Source organism: Mirounga angustirostris, unplaced genomic scaffold (assembly GCF_029215605.1).
Source record: "Mirounga angustirostris isolate CCGP_5_RB_7025 unplaced genomic scaffold, mMirAng1.0.hap1 SCAF_3, whole genome shotgun sequence".
Classification (NCBI taxonomy): domain Eukaryota; kingdom Metazoa; phylum Chordata; class Mammalia; order Carnivora; family Phocidae; genus Mirounga; species Mirounga angustirostris.
Genome location: NW_026991711.1, coordinates 189,194,882 through 189,217,207, shown reverse-complemented (window position 1 = coordinate 189,217,207; position 22,326 = coordinate 189,194,882). Strand labels below are relative to the sequence as shown.

General features: G+C 47.8%; 1 protein-coding gene across 1 annotated transcript in view; it reads right to left on the bottom strand.

The window, feature by feature from the left end:
• The window catches only part of TRPM8 (transient receptor potential cation channel subfamily M member 8), a 73,601-nt gene that overhangs the window by 24,748 nt on the left and 26,527 nt on the right, over positions 1–22,326 (bottom strand). Inside the window, exons 9-19 of the mRNA XM_045867312.2 lie at positions 21,603–21,705; positions 20,372–20,490; positions 16,212–16,502; positions 15,333–15,428; positions 14,395–14,524; positions 12,697–12,842; positions 10,098–10,210; positions 9,507–9,723; positions 2,948–3,039; positions 1,681–1,822; positions 420–591 (exon numbers count right to left, since the gene is read on the bottom strand). Coding sequence (XP_045723268.2) covers positions 420–591; positions 1,681–1,822; positions 2,948–3,039; positions 9,507–9,723; positions 10,098–10,210; positions 12,697–12,842; positions 14,395–14,524; positions 15,333–15,428; positions 16,212–16,502; positions 20,372–20,490; positions 21,603–21,705 — 1,621 coding nt within the window. The remainder of the gene's footprint in view (positions 1–419; positions 592–1,680; positions 1,823–2,947; positions 3,040–9,506; positions 9,724–10,097; positions 10,211–12,696; positions 12,843–14,394; positions 14,525–15,332; positions 15,429–16,211; positions 16,503–20,371; positions 20,491–21,602; positions 21,706–22,326) is intronic.

Genomic DNA, 22,326 nt, shown 5'->3' with positions numbered 1-22,326 from the left:
CATTATCCTGCCTCTAAAAGAGGAGAAGGCCAGAAGCTGAAATTCCAGGTTCCCAAGCAAAACTTTCAATACTGCTCTTTCGGAAATAAATGGGCACCCAGTTATATAACAGAGTACAGCTCACATTGCCCATTTCTACACTAGTGAGGTTCGTTGCTGTCAATTGCCACATCGCTGTTGAAAACATAAGAAACGCTATTTTCAAGAAGTTTCAAAATTGCAGACTAACATTGTTGGGCACATTGGCAAGGCGGAGTAAAAATCCTGCTCACACACAAAGAAAAGGTGGTGCGGGTCAGCGTTCACTCCATGGTATTGGCCCAACTCCTGCTGTGGGTCAGAGGAGGGAGCCCTGGGGTCTGGTTCTGGAAGCAACCACCTGCTCCCAGATGTCCCCTCCCAGGCCAAGTCAGACTCACCATCCACATCGCTGGGCACCTGGCCGAACATGGCCAGGTAGGGCTCGTAGATAACTGAGCGGAATATCCACCTCCAGCGATGCTCGTTTTGCCTGAGGATCCCTTGCCTGGCCACACCAAAGGCCACCATCCACACGGCAAAGAGGAACAGGAAGAAGAACACATCGATCAGCTGTCAAGGGAGGACAAGAGAATGGAGTCAGGTGTGTTCCCCCCAGCGGCTCGTCTGCTCATTTGACCCCAGGGAAGGGCGGAGGTGCTAATTTTAAAAATGGCCATTGCCACCTTGGGGTCTTGGGACATCTATCTTTCAGAATTAAAACTGATGCATTTTTGCCTGTAGGTCTCCACACCAGCTCAGCAACAGACACAACATTATGTGGTTCAAATGCTGGTCTTCTGGTCTTCTTCTGGATGAGAGACAGGCTTGAGAGCAAAAGAGGGACCCAACTCAGAGTACCTGTCCTTCTCTACCTCTCGTCATGCTCCCATTCTTGAAATCCCTACATTGGGTCCTCAGTGCTTTTTTTAAAGAAAATAAAAACTATCTTTATGAGGCAAGAACGCACAGTTCCATATTTTTTAACTTTTTGCACACACAGCATGACTTCATGGTGACTTGATGTCTCAGATATGCTTTGAATTAAAACCACAAACTCAAAAGAACCTCAGTGTTGGAAAGCAACCTCCAGATGAGCTAATCCAAATGCCCATCTGATTTAAAGACAGAAGCACGGGAGGTTTGGGTCATCTGGAAAACAAGCTTAGGAAACCAACATCTTCGGTGTGTAATTATCTTTCTGTTGGACGTCCCTATGAAACAGGGCTGGTAGCACTTATCCTATATCTATACTACGTGGCTATAGAATTGAAGCCCTAATCCACTGCACACCTCCAGACAAACATATTAACTTCCATGGTCCACATCTATAAAATGGGTATAAACATCCCTATCCCGCCTATGCTCTTACTGAGCTGTGACTCAGTTTGCCTCATGTGACTCAAATGAAAGCACCTGGTAAAGAGTAAAATCTGAATAGGTATCTTTCTTAGCACTGCCCTTAGTCAACCACTTGCTCCTACAAGTCATCTTCTGTTAAATTTTAAGCTGGGAGAGAGGCCCCTGACGAAAAACACATCAAGGAAAGCAAACCTTACCAACTGTGACATGTCTATGGGCAAAACCCTTCTACCGACAATGGAAGGAACTCTGGTTCTAGCAAGGAGAATGAGAATGACCACAAATATTCTCTGTTCTTACCATCCTCTGCAACATTATAATCTTGGGTCCTAAATTTCTGCTTACGGTGAAAATGTGGATCAACCTTAGAGTGAATATAATGTAATCCAGGCAAAAGATGACTCGTCCAGAATACAAAGAGGTTTTATTAGAAGGGTGGAGCCTATAGAAGGAAGGGGAGCAGAACATGTGAGATATTGACAAAACAGTTCAAAATTTTGTTTTTAAAAATAACCAAACACGAAGAAACAGAGTCGGGGCCCTGGGAGTGAGTGGAAACAGGCCAAGGACACCACCTGTCAGTCTCTGGTCTTCTGCTCCTATGGCCTTCCAGGACAACAATGAGATTGCATAAGATAGAGTTTTCAGAGGTTCTTGCCCTTGAATCCTTCATCCGCGAACACTGCTACTGCAAGAACCCAATCACATTATCCCTAACTTCCTGGCCCCTGCAGCCCCTATAATGATCCCAATCCCCATCCCCACCCAACCGCTTGGGAAGTGGCTCTGCCAGGTTTCCCGTAATTAGATTTACCTCATTGATGCCAGATCATTTGATTAGCTGACCCCCTGCTAATGTGTTCATTGAAAGCTATATATGCCTTCTACCTGGAATTCTCTAGAAATTATGTGGTTCAAATGCTGAACCCAAGCAGAAAGTGAGTTTTTACTCACTTCAAATTGCAGAGTGAGCATGGGTAGGCATAAATATGAAGAGTCAGGCTTCTCTGCGAGGGGACACCATGCATGCAGCTTAAGTATGACCAGGAGCTTTACCTTGAAACTACCTGGGGGGAAGGCAGGCCTGGAGGGAGGCGGGCATGGGCAGTGTAAGCCACGGTCTGGGCGTGCCTCGATTTCTCTACCACATGGAGTACACATTGCTTTTCAATGGTGATTCTAGACTGATTTTTCTCATCCTGTACTCTGGCTTTGGGAGGACAGGCTCCATAGCCAGCATCCAAGCACAAGTGCATTTTCAAAGATTATATGGCTCTCCTCAATTTCTAACCATCTCCCGCAATTCTGTACGCACCAAGAGAAACACGGGCAAGAACTTCTCAAGTATAGATCACCAAGAAGCAGCAGAGAGGAGATGCAACTTTATTCCAACCAAGCTGTGTCTCGAAGAGGCCGAGACAATGGCGTTTGCAATAATCTCGAAATGGGGGAGAATGGGGAAACAGGCTCATCTTGGGCTTGAAACATCAAAGATCTTTTCTTCACCTCTCCACCCAAGAAGATCCAAAAGCACCTGAAACTGGCAAAGGTGGTGAGGCCTACTTACCGAAACACAATGCCTGCTATGAAGTAAAAAAGCCCAAGCGTGTCCATGACATTCCACAGGTCAGTAAAATAATTCACCCCATTCATGTACCACTGCAGCATGGAAAGGGACAGAGAGAGAACATCAGCAGCTGGGAAACATCAACTGCTTCCAGATTTTTTTTTTAAATGTTCACACATTTTTTTTCCCAGATCCTTTTTGAGCCGACAGTATGCCCTACCACATGCCCCAAGATATTCCAGGGGGATTAGAAAGTAGGTTGCACACTTGCTGTTCCATTATGCACGTGTTGCTGACAAAGTCAGAAAAGGGACTCATGCATCCTTACTGTTCTTTAAAGATGAACCTGCAGACAGTGGGCGCAACCTGTGTGGGCAAATGTGGAATACCGAGGCCATCCAGTACAGTGGTGTAAGCTGTGCACTGCACAACTCTAGAGGGTATTAGCCATACTGTTGTCATCATAGAGTTGTGTATTTATCATAAATACTTTTTGGCACATGGCAATAAAACATCTTGATAGAAAGTTTTTTTTGTTTTTAATTTGCACACAGGGATTGTATGTGGCACTTGTGAGAGCAGATATGGTTGCAGAAATGACTGACGGGAACAGCCTCAGTGATCCTTTCATCATGTGTGTGTAATTGGCATGATTTCTTAGAAGAAAGCATGTCAGGAGATAAACAGAGAAAGGACGATCCAGGAGAAGACTGTATCTGGACAGCCTCTCGGTGATCTGTCTGCCGGGTCTGGGGCTTCCAGGGGGCACCTCTGACCCTCTCGTTCGTCCGTCCATTTCAAACACATGTACTGAGAGCCCACAGGATTCCAAACACCTGTGCCGGGCTCCTGGCACACAGGACGTCAGATTAGGTGCGACAGGAATTCTCAAGGAAGCTACTGGCCCCGAGACAAAGGCAGTCATTAGACGTCCTTAAAATGAAACGTGGTCAGGACTGGAGGGGAGCTGGGACAAAGCCCAAGGGAGCTCAGGTAAGGAAACCAGCATACTGCCTTGTGCGAGGCAAGAAACCAACACCAAGGAAGTGTCATCAGCTCGAACCTTACGATTTCACTAAATTAACGCACCCCATGGGTCCATCTGATACTCAGATATCACGTTTCCTATTCTGTCCTCGAAAACAAGGCATAGGGAAACAGAAGCTAAGGAACTTGCCCTAGGCAGACGGCCAGCAAGTGTCAGCCTCAGGGGTTCTGGGTCTCAGAGAGTTTCATCTTGAGCCTTACACTGCTTCCCTACATCCCACAGAGACCCTACAACTTTAGACTTGGAAGGAATTCAAGAAACATCATCCATTTCTCAAGAAGTATTTCCTTTTCTTCATTTATAAATGCAAACAGCAGCTTTGGAGGACAAAGGTGATGGGGGCCTTACGCAATCAAGCCCCAAGGAAATAAAAGGAAATAAAATCTCTCCCAGCCCCAGGGTGGTGACCACGCTCCTCTGTGGGATAGCTGAACGGGTGGGTCCAGAAACCAAGTCAGCATCCCTCACCGTCCATTGGGGTGGTCCCAGTCAGTCTCACTGATTACCCACCAAGAACTGTCTGCGAAATAAGAGCAGGTGGGACAGGCCCTACCTGCCCCCCGCTCCCCCTCCAAAACCCTGGTCCGGGAGGCAGATACATACAGGGCAAGCCACAGCCCCAGCCCGGCTCAGCCTTTCAGAAGCCTGGCCTGAGCGATGGAAAAAACCCTAAATGGATCGATTCTGGAGCTTGGAGTCACCACTGCAGTGAGAAAGCATTTTTTTTTAATGAATAGAGGCCTCTTTTCTGAACGGAATGACAGAGAGAGGCTATATTCATAAAATATCAGAACCACATTTCGCCGTATCTTTCAGGATTTGGAGATTCAATGAGCCTTAAGACTGAACAGCGCTTTCCACAAAGGGATGGTGCAACTCGTCTCATGTTTCATAAACATCCACAATTCGATTACTGGGCATTTGTACCTATGAACTGCCTTGGTGGAAAATTTCAACTCCGTACGTTACATCTGCCCCCAGGGAAGGAGACACAAGGAGAGTAGGTTTTGTGATACCCAGTCACAATCTACAACAGGTAACATCCTGTTTGGTTCTCTTTTTCTCCTAACAAGTGTGAATTAGGTTCATTAAGACAGCGCCAGGTCAGCAGAGGAAAGCAACCTGAGGATTCCAGCCGCGGGAGCCTGCAGCCAGAAGAGAAACAGCGACCCCGAGCGTCAGATTCCTTGAACAAGGAGACTCTTGGAGGCCATGTCCCGCGGCCCGGCTCACAGACTGCAGGATCAGCTCTCCCACAGCAGAGCTGGACTTGAATCCCCGATCCCAGCCCTCAGCCCAAGGCGCTCCCGAATCATCGCCTTAATACACAAGACTGCTGAATTAAACCAGTCTGTTCAAAATGATGTTTAAAAGGAAAGAAAAGAAACATTTGCTCAAAGCTATAGGCCCGTGTTATCACCCTAACCTTCAAACATCACCCGTAGACAGAATAGGGGAACTCAGCCAGAACCTGTGGGTGTCACCTCCTCCCGGCAGGCCCCCGGAATGACTGGGAAGTGCGTACCTTACCCAGGCACCTTTATAGCCCACTTCCCTCCCTGAGGTGCCTGCCCACGTGCCCACCCTTCCCTCTACTCAGTGTCCCTGCTCTGGGCAACACTTCACACTGTCTGCCCAGGGTCCTTCTCCAAACAACATGTACTTGTCCTGAGTCTCCTTTGAATAAACAACTTAGTAGTTAAATGTACATAAAACATTGTATGGAGATGTTTGTGACCTAAGACTTCAAATTTCACGTTTCAAATCCTCTAGGCCAAACCCCCAGTAAACGTATGACTCATTGTGCAGTGCTGTTCTTTCTTTGGAAGCTCTCAGAAATGACCCAGCCAGTCCTCTTTAACTGGCAGAAAGCTACATAAGGACAGAGATAATTGTGTGTTTGGTTCACCGCTGTAACCCCAGTGTCTAGAACAGTGCCCGGCACCTAGTAGATACTCAATAGATAATTAAAAGGAATGCAGGAATGAGCGTCTGCCTTATGCCAAGACGGGTCTCCCTGCATCTTCCAGCCGTGCCCACCCCTGTCCTCTAAAGCAACCCAGAATAAGTCCTGTCTCCAGGCCTCATGACTTCTTTCGCTGCCTGGAGGAACCAAACAACGTCTGGACTTTCACAGCAGCTTCTGTACCTTAGTGCAGAGAGGGAGAGAGGGTCAGGCCTGAGACTCATGGAGAAATAACTGGAAGCACGAATGAGGAGTGGGAAAAGCAAGGAAGAACTTTTTACTTTTTACCAGCCATTGCAAGAAGCAGTCACCAATGCAGCCTCTGCTCCACAGGATACCTCTGAGCCCCTGCATGCCAGGCTTCCGCATCTCCCCCGCTCTGGCCTCACCGGCCACCGCTGTGGCTCCCTGCCGCCTCCCAGTCACAGCACAGCTCTGGGACTGAATTAGAAAGACCCTGGCTCGTCAACTCATTTCTTAAAAAACATACACACACCTGCCAGAAATACACCGACGCCCTCCCTTGCACTAGCCCCTAAGGGTCAAATATGAAGAAGAAACAAACATCTGCATCGGGCCATTTCCAGGCCACTCGCGTCTGGCCAACAGCTGCATATGCATGAGGAGCTGGAGAAACGCAAAGGGACCAGGCAGCGGAGCTGGTGCTGGACGAGACCCACAAGGCTTCCACGAAAGGCATCGGGCTTCTTGCTCCTCGCAATCATCTCTTGCGGTAGGGAAGAGGCCCATTTAGGGATGAGGAACCAAAAGATCAAAGAAATTAAGTAAGTTATTACCATACTGTCTGTGTGCAATTTCCGCTGGCTTTTTGTGCCCCCCCCCATTCCCTCTTTCTCTCTCTCTCTCTCTCTCTCTCCCTCCCTGCTTATTTATAAGTACCCATGACTTCTTTCCCCCTGGGCTATGAACTCGTTGTTATGCGATCCTATTCAATGACTGCATTTAAGGTGTCGGGCTGGTCACCTGATGTGAAGAAACCAGAACCAGAACCAGAACCAGAACCGTGGGGTGTGTGGCTCAAGTCTCCACAAACCCCATGCCTCTCCTGGCAGCTCACGCTGCTTCCTGGAATGTGCAAAAGCCCACTCGAGCTCGGGTTCACGTGTGTGACTCAAACCACCAGGGGTCCCTCAGAGTCCTGCATGACCCCCTGGGTGGCCCCTCCAGCTCCCCCTGCTTCCACGGACCCGCCAAGGCCTCTGGCAGCAGCTTCACTACCGGATGGACACTGCAGCTGAAAGAACCGCCCCCCACCCCCAGTCCACGGAGGACAGAGCCTCACCCCCTTCAGCGCAACAAAGCCTTCCAACTTCACCGTTTACCTCCTTCCTCTGCAAAAGCTGCCCCGGGAATGCTGTCTTTTTCTCTTTGTGCCTTTGGAAGTGGAGGACAAGGAGGAAGGCAGGACCCCAGAACCCAGCCACACCGGAGAGGGGAACACGCGTGACCTTGTGAAGAGCCAGCTCCTATGATGGTGTTCGGGAGATTCCCAGTAAAAAGGGTGCTGTTCCCTTACTTCCTCACGTTGGCCTGGGCCCATTCCTGCTTTACATGTTGAATCTCCTTCTGTTTTTGCTTTTCTCCAGCACGATATTTTCACCCCCCTTGCTGCCAACACACAGTAAGTCAAAGGAGAACTAGCAAAAGATGACAGCCGGGAGAAAGAGCCTATATGGAAGGGTTATGGGGTGCACTGCACCCCAAAATTCATACATTGAAGTCCCAACCCCCATGTGCCTAGATGGAGCTGTGACCTCACGAGCCACTACGTGGGGTCCTCAAGAGACTGATGTGAGGTCATAGAATCCAACACACAGTAAGTCAAAGGAGAACTAGCAAAAGATGACAGCCGGGAGAAAGAGCCTATATGGAAGGGTTATGGGGTGCACTGCACCCCCAAAATTCATACATTGAAGTCCCAACCCCCATGTGCCTAGATGGAGCTGTGACCTCACGAGCCACTACGTGGGGTCCTCAAGAGACTGATGTGAGGTCATAGAATCCAACACACAGTAAGTCAAAGGAGAACTAGCAAAAGATGACAGCCGGGAGAAAGAGCCTATATGGAAGGGTTATAGGGTGCACTGCACCCCCAAAATTCATACATTGAAGTCCCAACCCCCATGTGCCTAGATGGAGCTGTGACCTCACGAGCCACTACGTGGGGTCCTCAAGAGACTGATGTGAGGTCATAGAATCCAACACACAGTAAGTCAAAGGAGAACTAGCAAAAGATGACAGCCAGGAGAAAGAGCCTATATGGAAGGGTTATGGGGTGCACTGCACCCCAAAATTCATACATTGAAGTCCCAACCCCCATGTGCCTAGATGGAGCTGTGACCTCATGAGCCACTACGTGGGGTCCTCAAGAGACTGATGTGAGGTCATAGAATCCTCCACCCATCAGCAGGGCCCTGTCCTGGGGGAGAGTTGCTGGAGACAGAAAGCCTGTATCTGTCCGTGCTCAGCACTGACTTGTGTCATCTGTCTTGTTCTTCCTCCACCTCTGCTCCATCTCTATCCCCCACCTGCACCTACTCGGCAGGGGGAGGCAGACGCAGGGCACTGATGCCAAGACTCCTCCCAGCCCTCCTGCCCACAGCACACACTGATAATCGACCAAGACACTCTCCTGCTGAGCAAAGAAAAAGTCAGAATCGTCCTCCATCCAGGGTCCCTGGAAGCCACAAAAAAAAGTCTCTCAGACTGGACATGATAGCTGAAAGCAATCTAGGATTCCTACACTAGGCAATGACTCTGGAGGTCAAGAACAGCGTTCTGTGCCCCTCCAAATCTCCTGTAACACCTGTCATAGTACCGTGTAAACATCAGCATACTTATTGAACGGGTATGATGTTGGGTTTTGGTTTGGGAGGGACAACAGAAGTAACAATAATCGCAGTGTTCAAATAATCACTGAGTCTGAAAAGATTTTCTGGGATGACTTTTCATAATGGTTTAGGGACAACATCATCCTTCACCATCAATATTTATCCATCTAACAATGACTAACTGAGCACCTGCTATATGCCAGGCCTGCCTGGGCTAAGCTCGATGGCGGGGAGAGGCTGCCAAAAAATGCAGATCCCAAAGAAACTGCAGAAAAGCACCATGAATAATTCACACGCACTCCCTGAAATCTGCAGGGACTTATATGACTTTCCAACACTGTCACTCTGACACACTGGGCATTAAGATGCTCTTAGCTTGAAAGTCTCCCCCAGCTCGTCTGCCTCCCCTGGTGATGGTAATGGCAGGAGTGGGTTTACAGTCCAAGGTCAATCTTCTCTCTGAACACATTCCCAATCCTGAGTAATTCATTTCCATCAATTAACAGTAATCAGCAAGGAGCGAGCTTGGTGCTAAGAAACCTCACTGGAGTGCTAAGATGCTTGAAAATGCATCATTTACTTTAGAAAAATCATGACTTTGGAGCTCCAGAAGCAACTTCTGCTCCTCGTTGGCTCAAGGAAGATGCCACCTGCTAAGGAAAGGGGAGGTGCCTCGCATGGGGACTGTCCTACCTGTCTCACTTCATCGCAGAACAGGACAAAGACCAGTGCGTAGAGGACCAGCTCAGGGGAATGTGGCATGGAGTGAAAATCCATGAGCAGCACGTAGGCAAAGAGCAGGAGAAAGGCGATGTAGAAGACCACGTTCCAGGCAAAGACCACAAAGGGGGAGGTGAAGAAGGCCACGTAGTACCACAGGATCTTCTTGTGCTTGTCGATGGGCTTTTTCCTGGGTGGAGAGGTGAGAGCACCGTCATTGCTCTCACCTCCTGTGGGGCCTGCAGCCCTCCTCCTGAACACAGATGAACCCAGGCCCAGAGCCTGGGGTGGAGGAGCCAGAACTGCCTTCTAAGAGCAACCCCGCCAAAACTCAGCCCCTGGCCTTCCAGGATCAACAAATCTGAATTCTGCCGTAGATATTGAAGACATACCTCTACCATTACCTATTTGAAGTCAAACCCAGGAAAAGCCAGAGAAGATCCCCCGCCCTACTGTGTAGGCTTTCCCGAGAACGTCCTAAATTCCAGATTTTATAACCCTTTACATAAGAGCATGTGCATACATACACATTCACACACATGATCACGTGTCTCGGTTTCATACCTAAAGGATACAAAGCCACAGCCAACCAAGGGGATAATAAACAAACACAGGATAATCTTCCAGTTCTTGGTGTCTCGGGAAATCTCTCCGTACCATTGCTTGGAAAGAAAATTCTACAGGGAGACAAAGACAAAGGACACGGGTCCTCATTAATGCAACGAAATTCAGGATGGTATGCAACCTGTCTTCCCAGTTCTCGCACCCCCTCAAAATAAATAACTCCAAATTAAGGTCCTCTCCTTTGCTATTAGTTACCTGGACTCTGAGGGGCTACGATAAAACCGTTCACAAGTCTGTTTGATTTTCAGTCCTTTCCTAACTTGGGTTCTGTGAACTTTAAAATAGAGGTTGTGTGAGTCCAAATTCCCTAAAGCTATGAATTCTAACCACCTCTAATTCTTTCTATGTAAATTTAAACAAGAGTCCTTCTGGTTCCTTCCATCTCCATGACTGCAAATTCACACACCCCTCCGGCACTACCTGCAGGACCCCCAGGACTCATTGCTGGAGGCAGACAGGTGACAGGAACGGGATGACGGCTGGCGTCTCAACATCAATTGGAGCCAAAATGCATGAAAAAGCTCTTCCCAGACTACCAACCCCGGAGAGGTAGAACAGGGCCTCCCACGAAGGTGGGAATTAGAAAACTCAGGTTGCCTCTGAGACCTGCATTTCACGGCAACACAAAAGGGTGAGCATAGACTGGTCCACATCAAAGGAACCCACAGCTCTCAAAAACGGCCCTGTTCGTCAGAAGGGGATTGGCGTGGACGCATTGGCTGGGAAGACTAGGGCCCGCGTGCCCCATCAGACCTTCCCTCTCGCAAAAGCTGCTTCTTCCGGGGAGCCTGCCAGGCTCTGCCTAGGCTGCTGCAGCCAGGCATGTGCTTGGCCCATGAGGGACAGCCCCTACAAAGGACAAGCTGCACTTGGTGGGTCAATGCCAGCTTGCTTGCCACACCAGGACAGGTTCCATGCAGACCCGGGAAGTCTCCACGGGACTGAGCGCCTCTGAGCACAGTGGCAACTTGCTCCTTAGCACACCCGCATCTGCTTCCTTCCCTTGCCCCTCTCACTGTCCCCACCGCCCGCATGCACTTCCCAGGCTCATCTCCAAAACAAACTACTTGCATCTAAATCCTTGCTTTGGGGCCTGCTTCTCAGAGAGCCAAACAAAGACAGGTAACATCCAGGCTTCCTCACTCTTATATTCCTGCCGAGGTGATGAACACATCTAGCGGCATCACTAGGCCCCTCCAGTCACAGAAGGTTCTCCCCTAGCTCGGGTTCCATGGCCACCAGCAACATCTGACCCCAGGCAGCAGCCTGCACTCAGGAAACGGGCTCCCTGGTCCTATGTGTCTGGCAGTGAGATTTCTCGTGAGTATTAATGAATTGGCATCTGGCTGAAACCCCTGGGACCGGTAAGCTTGGACAAGATCGAGTCAGCCTCCCCCGGCCCCAAGCTCTGGGGCACCAGCAAGATGGGGCTTGGGGCCAAAGGAGCTGTGAGCAGAGCGTGGCCCACCTTGGCCTCCAGCTCAGCCCCCTGGGTAACCCTGACCCCAGTGCCAGCCTCACTCCAATGCGCTATGGTGCAGAGGCTAAAACAGCAACAGCAAGAGTCTTTCTTTGTGTGTCCCTTGTCATTGATGACTGCTGCCATTTACTCTCGCTTAGCTGTAGCAGCAAATGGACTTATTTCACAAACGCCTTGCTAAGTTTGCTAATTATTGGCTGCACGGCATAACGGAAAGTCCACAAAATGGACAATCAACATGGAACCAAATCTCAGCTCTGCTACTTCCTAGCAGTGCAACCTGGAGAACGTTCCAGAACCTCTCTGAACAGCTGAGTCCTTATCAGTAAAATGAGATGACCTCCCCCTCCACACATGCTATGAAGATCAAACGCAATCACGCACATCATGTGTGCGTGACAGATGGGGTCCGTTCGCCCACATCTTCCTACCCCTCGCTTCACACCCAGACCCCTCCAACTGGGACTATGGGTGGGAAAATCTCCCCTCTGCAAGTTGAGACGCCAAGTGCAAACCACCATTAGTTCAGCTCAGTGCAGGAAACCTCTGGGCTGGCTTTACCCGTTCCCTGCTGGTTCCTCTTGTGCCATTACTACCCATAATAACTATAACAGCACGCACTGAAGTCGAGGGCTGGCAGCTGTCACATCTATCCCACGGAACCCAGCAACCCTTCCTTTACAGACGAGGGAACTAGGGCTCAGGAGCTTGTGTACCGTGGCCCATCACCACACACATAACTGGGGACACAGCGGATTGAGACCCAGGCGTGGGATCCAGAGACCCAGCCCCTAATTACGGTGGGTGCCGTACTGTGTGCTTTGTGGAAACTGCAAGCCCATTCTTCCCCGCCCCCCCTCCCCCCGGCTCACGAGGCCGGGGTCTCTCCCAACGCCTCTATGCTGCCATCTCCTGGACGGCACTCAGTTTTCCCTGCTACGGTTTTCACATCGGAGGTGAAGGTCTGCTTTTAATGCTGTCTTGTTTAACGCCACAAACAGCATCTGATGGAAAGGGCCCCTTTCCGGAGGTGGCGTTTGGTGACTGCACGCCGTTTACCTGGACCCCGGGCTGGGCGATGAAGTGCTGGTCCGTCGCCTCCACAGCCAGCTCCAGGCAGTTGCTCCCGCCCCAGGCCTCGCAGGAGTACACGAGCAGTTGCTCCGCCAGCTCCTCATCGTTGCTGTAGCACTCGGTGAACAGCTCTGCAGGGACATTACCACCGGGAGCAGGGCAGGCAAAGACCCAGCTCTGGCCTGCCCGCCCCCCACAACCGAGCCCTGACTTCGGGAAAAGCCTGGCTTCTAAAAGGCACAGAGAAGGCGGGCACCGTGTAATCCCTCTCTGAACAAAGGGGCTCTCGAGGCCCACCACGCCCGACGCAGCTCCTGATGGCAGCAGGTGTCGATAAAAGCCCACTGAACTGAGCTGCATGGAACACGGGGAGCCCCCCCCAACTCTCTGGTGGGGCTCTGCACTGGGGAGGGATGCAGACCCTCTGCTCCCTCCACCAGAGCAGCTCCACCTCCCTTCATTTACATTCTCTGCGATCCTGGTGAGGGCGCTTTGCCCCATAAGGCACCCAGTGCAAACCAACCAACCAACCAACAAGTGTAAGAACCACTGACCTATTGCATTAAAGGTGTGCTTATATTTTGAGACCTAATGATAGAAATTGGAGTATAAATCCTCACGGGAAATTTTTTAGAAGTCAAAATACTGAGATCCATTTTCTGAAGTTCATCAGAAATTAATAAAATATCTTTGAAATTTTAGTATATTAAAAGAAACGATTGGACACCCTTTTGCCAACGCAGAGAAGCCAAACGCACGAGCATTTTGTTCATTACGTAAGACGAGAGACAAAGGTGCGTGCATTTTGCAGCGTGCCCATTGCAAACTGGAAACCCCCAAGTGAAAAAGGGAAAACTGAGCAGGCCCAAACTCTGTCGTCGGGAGGCAATTGTTCTGGGTTTCTCATGCTCCTGAATGGTCCGGACCTTCTGAGCAAACAGCACTGACAAGCTTTGTTCAAGGATGACTGAACAGCACACAGAAGACAGACATTCCAGAAGGGTATTGCTTAGCAATGCCTCTCCCCCATTCCATTCCAGGTAATGAGCAATCACGCCCTGGAGGGGAGCATGAGCAGGTCACCTGCGGCCCCAGGGGAAGCCCCTAGTCCCCTAAACTTTGGGGGAGCTGCAAGGTAGGCAACAGCAGCCCTTAGTCATGTCACCCCAGGGGAATGAAGGCATGGGGACCAACCCACGATGCTGCTCTGACTGCTGCCTGGGCCCTTAGTAATAAACCATCCGTGTCCCTGACCCCGGGGTGTGGGGTCTTCTCTATATGAAACGGACAGGCCAACTTGATAACTTGCAAGTCAGGTAAAAATCTCAGATCTGTCACAGTTTCTCCAAAGCATCCAAAAACACTCCTTCCCTGCCCCCACACTGGGGTGCTGAGTTTCTTAGACCTAGCCTGTGTGTGGCCCTGGCGCTTGTGAGATGAGACACTCACGTTATCCTGCGTCCATTCTTGGAAACATCAGTAAGTGGCAGGGCCAAGGGGCCTCTGGCTTCTGCAGTGGCATGCACACCCCTGACCATGTGGCCTGCAGCCCCTAAATCAGGCCAGAGAGGGGAGCCTGGATATGCCGCTCACCTCTGCCACCTGGCCTGTGAGTGCAACAGGTGCGTGCGTGCCCCCTGCCACACCTGTGCCCACTGTGGTGGCCCATTCCTGGAGACTCACCAACTGCACGGGTCTCGTACTCATTTGCCAGCTCCTCGGACTCCCCTGCGGCATTGATGTCGTTCTTCACCTTGGCCAGAGTCTTCAGAAGCTTGCTGGCTCCCAAGGCAGCCAGAGTGCAGCCCCTAGTCTTTTAGAGGGGTGGATAATGTTAGTTAACTCATAATCCCTTGAAGTGGTCAAGTCAGCATTAATGTCAGACAAGGACAAACTCGTGGCAAGAGCAGGAAGTGGTGAAATTTGAATGATTCAGAGTAAAATTTGCAATGTACACAAAACAGTCTTGACCCTGAAGATACTCACAGTCGTGAATGTGGAATTAGCACATAAAAAGAAAACATCAAGATAAATGCCATGAGAAACTGACAGCAGGAGGCCTGACTGCCCTGTACCACACTGTAGCAGCTCAAAGAGGGGAAGAGTGGATGAGGACACGGGAGAGCCGACCATGTAGCTAGTAAGACTGCGTATGAACTCCATACTCAATACCCAACTTTGTGTTCTAATAATGGAGAAGGTAGCTTCTCCACAACTCTGACATAAACCATTACGTACTAAATCACAAGGAAAAATCTCAGTAAGTTCCCCAAAGCAGAATTTAGACAAACCCTACTTCCTACCTCTAGTGCAATAAAGCTAGAAATAATTTTTTTAATTAAACTTCAAAACTGTATCTACCTGGAAAACAATCCCACACCTACACACACCTGAGAAGAAGAGCCTACTGGGTTGCCCACCAAGCACAGCTACCTTCCAGGGACCTCCCCTCCCAACCACACCTCCACCAACATGGAAACAGAGGCACAACCATATTCACTTGACATAAAACATTCCATTTTATTGGTGATGTCTTAGATTAGGCATGTGAGTCCTGAGGTCAGAAGAACCACAGCAAAGCGAGCATTTGGGGTAAATTTGGCATGGACCTAGACATTTACCTGCTCCCAAATGACCTTGGAGAGTTCCTTCTTATTCTGAAGAATGGCCCAGATGAAGAGTGCTTGCAGCGGGTGCCGAGTGATAGGAGACACATCCTGTGAGGAGTTAGAGCGTGTGGTCAGCATGAGAATGGAATGTCCCTTTAGTAGATGCACTGGCATAAGAATGAAAGCGGGTATCAGGATGCCCCAAGGGAGCACCCCATGTGTGGAGGGCTCCGTGTGTTAGTATATGAATCCATCCCAGCAGCACAGTGGTGTGATCTTCATCACTGCAACTCACTAGGTAGGATAATTTGACACAAAATCTCTTACCTATCATAAAAGATGATGTATGACTAGACAGAAAGGCACAAAGGGTAGAAACATGTGCCAACAGCAATTTAAAAACTAAACAAACAAACAAACAAAAAAGAACCGCCTGTGGTTGAAACACGAAGGCCTGGGAGAATTCAGGTGGTACCCCACAACAGCCTCCCGGATGGGCACCTGGATTATCCCTTTATAAATATTCACTGCCCCTTTTATCGACAAAGGAAAACTTGGCCGACTTTTACATGGGCAATTGATCACACCCAAAAGGCTGAGACGTGAACAGGGAGCCATTCATTTGTCCCTCTTCCTGTTAGATGACTTCAGAACGTGTGTGTACCACACAGAGCTCTGCAATTAAGAAAAACCGCAACAATAATTTGAATATAGCACAGAGCTTAGAGCAAGATATCAGACAACTCACCAGGTAGACTCGTTATCTTAAGTAAAGGCAGTAGCAAAAATTAACAATGCCTACCTACTTGTGGCAATAAGGGAAGAAGTGAGAAAGATGGAGATATTTTCTGTGGGAAGACTCAAAAGCAGACAACCCGCCCCAGTACATACGTGAAGTTCTACATCTATGTCATCCCTGCTATTTCTGTCTTCCTTCCGGAAGCCTCTCCGGAAGTTAGCCACCAGTTTCCAGACGAATGTGAGGAGGGCGTCATTATAGGAATTCTTGGCAATCTGCAGGTTCCGGTAGACGAGGGTGCTGAAGTGGTTGGAGAAGAGCTCAGTGAGGACATCGTTGGTGAGAAACTTGCGCAAGTTCAACCCGTTCTCCAGAAAGAGGCGGACGAACTTGGGTCTGTCCTTTATGAGAGCCGTAAACATGACTTCTTGGAGGTCAGCAGACTGCGGAGAAAGCAGAGAGGGGGCTCAGACCCCATGGCCAGCAAAGGAAACACAAAGTGTTTTCGTTCTCAATCGCATCGCATTTCCAGCTACAAAGTAAGAGTACCTTCAATTTCTCTTTTAATCCTGTTTTGGGAATAAATTTTATCTTTTCAGTTCTAACACAACATTTGATTGTAGTTCAAACAGGCAGGGAAGTGGCAAGGTGGAATCTTTGAAGTCAGCCAGATGTGGGCTTGGAAGTGACCTGGCCTCTTGCTATGGCACAGGAGAGATAATTATGTGGGGAGAATGTCGGTCAGGAAGTTATCCCAGCACCTGGCATACAAGAAGCACGCAGGGGCCATGAGGCTCGCACCATCTCTCTGAAGTCTACACTAGACACTGTGAACGGACCACCAGCCCGCTCTTCGCTCTGCACCTTGGGAGCTGCCCTTCTAGTTACGCACCACCAGGCGAAGGGCTGGTCACGTTCCATCGCGGTAAGTCACTGGGACACTTGACAATTACACCTGAGTATTATTTATCTTTACCTCCACTTGCTGAGCTCCCTGATAAACCTATCCCATAGGAGCTTATTGAGACTCTTATTAAAGATGATTAGTGTTTACCTCAGACACAAACCAGTGGGCAACAGGCCACCCTAGCTTTCACATCTTCCAGAATATTCCTCACTGTTCAATTCAGTTGCCAACATTACCATTTAGAAGGTTCATAAAAATCCCCACATTGTCAGCATCAAAATCCAGATTTAGAAGGGAAAACCAGAAACTCTGACAACACGGAGAACTATCAGCTGGAACCAAAGAGCAGCCACTCCCAGGACCTGGAGTCTCTAGCCCCCAAAGTCCCCCCTACACACACACACACTCCTCATGACCATCCACACAGCCCGCTCCACTCACAATGCTTGCCTGACCCCAGTTTTCGGTGAACATCTTCTGCCAAGGGCAGCATTAACTATTTCTGCCTCATGATGGACTGCTGGGGATCACACATTGCCTAGAGAGGGAATGGTCAAGTGTCCCCTAAGTCCCCACACTATGGCTCCAGGTGGGATAGGAAAGGGAAGGGGAGGCTGCCCTGGGGCGGCAGGAGGCAGCTGTATGTTCGCCCCTGTCCTCAAGGCTTGTGTCCCATTGCCCAGCATTTCCCATATCCTTCTAGATCATTTACCTTTCCTTGGTCACACACTGGACAAGGCAGTGGTCCCCAAACTTCAATCTGAGTCACCTGGAGGGCTAACTAAAACACAGGTTGCCAGAGACTATCTTAGAATTTCTGCTTTAGCAGGTTGCGGTGAGGTCTGACGATTTGTGTTGCTCGCAAGTCCCCAGGTTATGCTCATGCCACCACCAGTCCAGGGACAACACTGGGAACCGTGGCAGACGGGGAAAGAGAAAAGCTTTGCAGTCAGACACATCTTTGTTTCCAAATCCTGGTTCTACCATTACCTAGATGTGTGACCCAGAACAAGACCGTGTCTCCGAGCCTCAGTTTGCTCTTCTATAAAACAGGGGCTTGCTGGGGTGAAATGAACTAACATGGGTTAAGATTTTTCAGAGATTTGAGGTCAGAACAGGCCTTCAAAAAAATATCAGTAACTCAATCCGCTGGTATCCATGGAGTCCTGGATTATGAACTGGCAGAATGAGATCGTTCCTGCTATGGGTTGGTGTGGGGGGTAAGATTTCACACAAATATTACCATGATTCCAAAGGCTTTTACTTGTTTTTCAACAAATACTTATATAATGTTTAATATGTGCCAATGTCCTAAGCGCTTCAGAAACATGATCTGATTTAATCATTATAACAATCCAATCAGGTAGGTACTGCTCTGATTCTATAATCATAACCTCCGTTGTCAGATGAGAGCTGGTGTGTGGGTAAATGTTTAACAACTACATCTCTGAGAGAAAATAATAAGCCCTGATTTGTGGTACCTGCCAATTCCTGTGGTGCAAATGCTCCCACTATGCCCAATTTTCAGCCACCAGTGTGACCTCACTGAAGGCAGAATTGGGAACAGACGTGGAGAAGCACCCCACTGTCTAGTATTTCCAGCATGAAGATATAATAGATTTAAACAACTTCCAGAGCACACATAATAGCAAATGTAGTAAAATAATTAGAAAGTGATGCGTTTTGATTATTTATTGCCTTTGTTTTTAATACAAAAATTTAATGCTGAGTTTATATAATTTAATTTTTTTTAAAGATTTTATTTATTTATTTGACAGAGAGAGAGATAGCGAGAGCAGGAACACAAGCAGGGAGAGTGGGAGAGGGAGAAGCAGGCTTCCCGCCGAGCGGGGAGCCCGATGCGGGACTCGATCCCTGGACCCTGGGATCATGACCTGAGCCGAAGGCAGACGCTTAATGACTGAGCCACCCAGGCGCCTCTATAATTTAATTTTTAATAATGACTGTATTTAACAACTGACTCACAAACTCTCTGAATCCTTAGCAGTCAGCTCGTGCAAGCCAACATGAGCTGACTCCAACACACCACGTAGAGGGAAATTGAGGTACAGGGAGGTTAAGTGACTTGCAGAGGCTAAGTCATGCAGATGGACTGGCTCCTGGGTCTGTTCTCTTAGCCATTATGCCCTTCACCCCGAACTATCTTTAGCAGAGTTAATACAATTAAATGTACCATTCAATATATGCCTAAGTTTATGTTTATATGCAGCATCTGACCTTACTTAAATAGAACATTTCACACACAGGGATTAATTTACAAATCAATTAACTTGATCTACTTATTATTCTACCTTCTCTCTACTTAGTAAAGCCTTGCAGCGAGCAATAGGGTTCATTCTACTGCAAAGACCAAACACAAGATAATGTTTTCTAGGGGGATGAATAATTTTAAAATCCAGAAGCCATTACTTTACTTGTGTTACATTATTAAAATTGATAACGTATTAATATAAACCAAGTCTTCATCTGATTCTGCAACAAAGAGCCTAGAAGTGTTTGCTGAACCTGACTATGCAGGATGAACATCATGAAATACACAAACCTTCCGATCTCCACGTACACGTATAAAACTAAATAGATTCTCACTGCCAACTAATGACTTAGATTGATCCAAAAGAGCAGAATACAAAGCAGCACACAGCCCCGCAGATCCAAGGGTGATGGGTTGTAATTGTTCCTACTGAACAGAGCTCCTAAGGCTGATTTAACTTGAGCTGTACACAAGAGGACACTGCTAAAAAATGCAGTCTTATATACCTCTGATCAAATCAAAAGTGAAAAGAATCAGTCTACTGGAAAAAAAATGGTTTTTATCGGACAATACAATTTCCGTAATGGAGGTGCTTGTTTGGCAGAGAGTCTAGAGTCTCCAGCTCTAAGACATTCATTGTGTGTCTTCAATCAAGTTGTTCTATTTTACCCTTACACGTCTCACTGCTGACAACTCTCTTACCACAGCTTGGCTGGGCAGATGGGGCAAGGTGCAAAATGAGCACCGCTGTCTTGAACTTCAGTCGAGCTACTCCTGATAAATCCCTTTCAACCATCTTGTGCATATTGTCCCCATACGTGTCCCCATCCGCTCCCAGGAGGGGGTCTGCACCTCTGCACCTAGATGGAGAAGCGCCTCTCATGTTGGGACCGTGGGCTGTGAACACTGGATGGTGCTAGTGGATTGATATTTTCTTACATGGGTGTTTTTGTTTTGATTATCTCTTGACTACAAACCTACTAAGTCCATGCGATCGTCCTATATATACTACAGATGAGGAAAGTGATGGTTGGCACCAGAGGGGACAGTCCTCTGCAAGATCCGGTATTGAAGACCTCGTGAGAAGCAGGCCCGACCTGACACTCGACTAACCCGGGGGAGCTGCTCTTTACCTCCCATCGGCGGTCATTGGTGAAGATCTCGTCATTGGCGAGGTCCAGCTGGTTCCATTCCAACAGAAGCTTCAGCTGCCCATTCCAGTTATCCTTATCTTGTTCATTGGTGCTAAAAGCTGTAGGAAGATAGGGGGGAAACATCAACTCACCAGAAAAAAGAGAGTTGGAACCATCCCACAGCCAATTATCAGAGCCATTTATAAAGCAAATTCTAAGCACGTTCTCTTCGAATCAGACCCTCAGAACTGTCATTTCACCCATTCTTATATATATTCTTTATTTTACTCACTCTTGTCCGTATTCTGCATGTCCTAAAGCATATAATGAGGATCAATTCAAACCATAATAATATCTTTCCATTTCAAATCCTAATGGTGTAATTATGCTATATTGATATGTTCCATAGATTCAAATTCCATGAATGTTACATTTCAAGGACCATATCTGACTTATATTCTATCTAAATCTACGAAATAATGAGCTCTATTATAACAATGTTCTAATGTCTTTTCCAGAGCAAATATATTCTGTATCTATGTATCTCTACAAATATAATCCCATTTTAGTAAATACACTTACAATCAGATTTCGGCAAACACAATAAGAATAATTCAATAAATAGTTAATGCTTACATCACACTTCCTAGGTACCTTACCCTACTCTGCATACCTTACATATATTAATCAGGTGGCTCAACTCTACATGGTCTTTGCCAAGGATCGATTTACTTCAGGTAACACCCACCTTGATGGAATTCTAAGACAGCAAAGATCACAGATGAGAATTTTAAAACAGGTTCATTCATAAGCTTCAGGAGATTTGTAAATTCCTGAAACTGAATGCAAAGTTATTTATGTGTGTGAAGTGTGTGTGCGTGTGTGTTCATATATGTGAAACCCTAGGACAAAGGTGCATAGCTTTTACCACCTCCTGAGACTCAGATGAAAATTTTAAATCACTGTTACAGACAGTGCTTTGGAGAGTGCTGGGATCGTATTTGACCAGTATTTTAATGACATAAAAATTCTTGTTCTATTAAATACATTCAACCAAAGAGATTCAACTCAGTAGGCCAATAGTAATTATTCTAGCTTCCAATCCGTGATAACCAAAATTAAGTACAAGATTATATTTCAATAAAGCTGTTCAAAAAATAAATGCCGGCCGTTAGGAGCCACAGAAAGCAACACAAAGCTGAAACCTCCAGAGGAGCTATTTTTTACTCACCTTTGTACAAAGCATAGGAAATAGCATTGCTCACAATTTCATCCCCAGCTTCTTCCATTTTAATAACTGTTAATAGGTGAGAACTTTCGAGAATTTCTTTGAGCTGGCAGGATTTAAAGAGCACAGTTAGGCAATTGATTTCAGCCATAAGGAGCAAAAACTTCTCTCTTTTGGTGAAGAACCTTTTATTCCATCCTTTTTTGAAGACCGCCCATAGGGGTGATCCAGATCCCTTTCCCTCACCTACAGCACCTGCACTCATGGTGCTTAACATCTGAATTGGAATAATGAGTCCTTAAGCACAATGAGAACAAAGTACTGGTTGAACAAGAGCAACACATGGGAAAAAGTCCCCATTGAAGAGCTGAGACTCGGACTGGGGTGAGTGTGTGTGCGTGCGTGCATGTGTGAGTGAGTGTGCAAGTGTGCGTGTGAGAGTGCACATGTGTGTGTGCATTGTGAGTATGCATGTGCGAGTGAGTTCGTGAGTGCGCATACGTGAGAGTGTGCATGTGTGAGTATGCATGTGTGTGCATGAATGTGTGAGTGAATGTGCATATGTATGTGAGTGTGTGCATTGTGAGTATGAGCGTGTGTGTGGAGTGTGTGCGTGTGTGCATGAGTGTGCATATGTATGTGAGAGTGTGCACTGTGAGTATGCGTATGCGAGTGTGAGTGTGTGAGTGTGTGCGTGGGTATGCGTATGTATGGGAGAGTGCACTGT